Below are 3,282 nucleotides of genomic sequence, written 5' to 3' on the forward strand. Positions count from 1 at the left end.
TACACTTTTTTGAAAAATCATAGAATTGGATTCATGTTTTTTATTGTACTTAAAAAATAATAAGTTAAATGTTTTCACAAATGTTTCTTTTCTCTTGAATTTCCTCTAACATAACTTTTCGGTTTATGTCATCAGAATCAAGCTTTATAAGAGCCAGGGTAAAATGAACTGAGGCGGAAGAAAGGCTGCAGGTGCTAAAGACTAGTTCTGACAAGACTGCTGGGGAGGAGCTATAATATTCCTGTTCAGGTCCCAGTGATAACTGGAACAACAACTGAACAACAGCAGGGCTCCAGTGAAACTTGTGAACACTGTTAACAAAGTCCTGGTCTAGACATTTTTGCATCAGTGAAGGACAATAACAATAGCAGCAAAGTGAAAGGAAAGAAATTAAATACTAAAAAAGTAGCCAGTTATCAGGTTGTGACTAAAACCAAGGTTGACTAAGTTGATGTCAACCATGTTCCATTTTGTTGATGTGAAAATTTACCTTGCTCAAATACCTTGCTCAGGTTCACATACATAGCTTTCATTTTTCAGGTCTAGCTTTTGTTTTTAATTTTAGGGAAAGTGCTATGTTTAAGATACAGATACTTTAAATGACTCAAAATATATGTTGTCAATCTGCTGGGTGTGATGTGGTAGAAAGAGCACTGGATTGAGAGCAGAGCATTCAGTTTAATTCCTGACTGTTCTGCTGATGAGCTATGTGATATGGAAGAAGTCAGCTCGACTCTGTGAGCCTCCATCTTCCCCGCTCTGAGATGCTGAGAGCCTAGTCTCACTGGCCTGAGAATGGAGCAAGGCACAAACACTTCCCATAGATACTTTTCCAGCTTTGTTAGTATGTCTTTGGAGATATAGGGTACTTTTGAATTGCTCCTGGAATGTTTGGAAAGCATCTTGCAACCTCTAGTAGCATCATACAAGTCCCTTTTCTAGTAGCAAAATTTCTTGTTTAAATTCCTTTTCTACATCTTCATCTAACACCCAGAATGTCTGTGATAAGATGGTGAGTTCTGTAGTTCTTGGCTTTAAGATGGATGTCTAAATATAAGAAGACTTACAACTAAATATCTATTCTCTGAAACAATTTCATTTGAAGTAGCCTGTTTATTCTCATAAGTATACTCTCAATAGTTAAATTATGTAATCTGATTGAGCACACAAAGATGTGTGTTATATTCACCGACAGAATTAATGAGACCTGTTGGGGAGAGTCAAGGAGGAGAAACCCTTAAAGTCACTGTAATAATTTCTTAGGGCTGTTGTAACAAACTACTGGAAACCAGGTGGCTTGAAACAATAGAATTTATTGTCTCACAGTTCTAGGGACTCTAAGACTGACATCAAGGTGTCAGCAGGGCCATGGCCATCCCAAAACTGGTAGGGAAGAATCCTTCCTTGTCTCTTCCTAGATCCTGGTTATGGCTGTCAACCCTTGGCTTCCTAGACTTGCAGGCGCCTCACTCCACTCTGCTCTGTTGTCACATGGCTGTCCCCACTTTGTGTGTACTCTTTATAAGGCTCTCTCATCTCCAATAGGAACATCTGTCATATTAGATTAAGAGCCTACCCTATTCCAGTGTTATCTCATCTTAATTGATTGCACCTCAGTGACCCTATTTCCAAATAAGATTACATTGTGAGGTACAAGGGATTAAGACTTCAACATGTTTTCTGGAGTTAGACACAATTCAACTCATAAAGGTCACAACTGGAATTACTCAAATTCTTTTCTATTGTTAAGCTGAAAGAAATATTTCCTGAGAAGTTTTAGGGTGGAGGGATGATATTCTGATCACTAGAAATTACTCAGATTCTGTAATATAGTTGATTTCTTTCTAGGAATGACATTTACAAACAACCATGCACAACTTCACTTTCTTCACTGAGTTCACCCTCCTCGGGCTGTCTGCTGACCCCTCTATCCAGGCTCTGCTCTTTGTGCTGTTCCTGGGGATTTACCTCCTGACATTAGTGGGGAACACAGTGATGATCTTGACCATCAAGGCTGATTCTCGGCTCCACACACCCATGTACTTCTTCCTTGGACACCTGTCTTTCCTAGATCTCGGTTTCTCCTCAGTCACTGTGCCCAAAATGCTACAGAACTTCTTGTCGCAGAAGAAAAGCATCTCTGCGTGGGGCTGCATCACCCAGAGTTTCTTTTTTCTCCTTTATGGGTGTGCTGAAGCCAGTCTTCTCTCTGCCATGGCCTACGACCGCTATGCTGCTGTCTGCCACCCTCTGCTCTACACTGTGGTCATGGACAGGCCTCTCTGCACTGCAATGGTGTGTGCAGCATGGCTGGTGGGGCTTCTGAACTCACTAGTGAATCATCTTTTCATCCACAAGTTACGTTTCTGGGGGTCTAACACCGTCTCCCATTTCTTCTGTGAACTACCGTCACTCTTCCCCCTGTCCTGTTCTGATCCCACTGCCAACGAGTTCCTTCTGTCGGGCTCCAGTGCATTGCTGGGACTTCTGACACTTCCCTTGATCTTGTTCTCTTACTCCAGAATCATTTCTGCCATTCTGAACATCCGTTCCTCTGAGGGCCAAGGCAAGGCCTTCTCCACCTGCTCTTCCCACCTCACTGTGATGCTCCTGTTCTATGTGACAGCTCTATTCAGGTACATCAGCCCCGCCTCAGGCTCAGTGTTGGAACGAGTGGTCTCTATTCAGTACAGTGTCATCACACCCTTGCTGAACCCTCTCATCTACAGCCTCAAGAACCAGGAGGTGAAGGGCGCTCTGCAAAGGATGCTGAGGAAGTGAACGTGATCCCCAGAGGAGGGATTCTCTGTGTGGTTTTAGTCAGAGAGTGGGGAGGAAGGATATTTGGAAACACTTGGAGAGTAAAAAAAGATATCGGAGGTCAATATAAATATATTTTAAAAGTTACATAGTGCGTCTCAAAGTGTCATCCACATGTCAGCAGCATCAGAATGCACATCGTCTGCAAGCTTGCTAGAACGTCTCAGACTCAACCCTGATCTACTGAATCAGAAACTCTAGTCAACAGTCTGTTTCTTAATTATGACAATGGTGCATGCTTGAGTTGGAGAAACAGTGTTTAGCCCAATGAATGTTCGAGAAAACTCTTTGGAAAAAGGTGGGATACTGACATCAAGGTGAAGAATCCCACTTAAATGAGAAAGTTGGTAAAGCAGTCAGGAAGAGAGCTTTTGACTATGTGATCTCACGGTCTGTTTCCCTCTACAAAACTGCAAGGATGAGAAGTCCCTATGTTATTTTCGGGTGTTACAAGGGGGGGAA

At 42.4% G+C, this 3,282-nt stretch overlaps 1 protein-coding gene across 1 annotated transcript; it reads left to right on the forward strand.

Moving 5' to 3' along the window:
• Nucleotides 1-1,869: 1,869 nt before the first annotated feature.
• LOC128048117 (olfactory receptor 8S1-like) lies at nt 1,870-2,781 on the forward strand. Its single transcript, XM_052640556.1, has one exon. It carries the CDS (start codon nt 1,870-1,872, stop codon nt 2,779-2,781), a length of 912 nt encoding a protein of 303 aa, XP_052496516.1.
• Nucleotides 2,782-3,282: the final 501 nt, after the last annotated feature.

This window comes from Budorcas taxicolor, chromosome 5, assembly GCF_023091745.1.
Source record: "Budorcas taxicolor isolate Tak-1 chromosome 5, Takin1.1, whole genome shotgun sequence".
Classification (NCBI taxonomy): Eukaryota; Metazoa; Chordata; class Mammalia; order Artiodactyla; family Bovidae; genus Budorcas; species Budorcas taxicolor.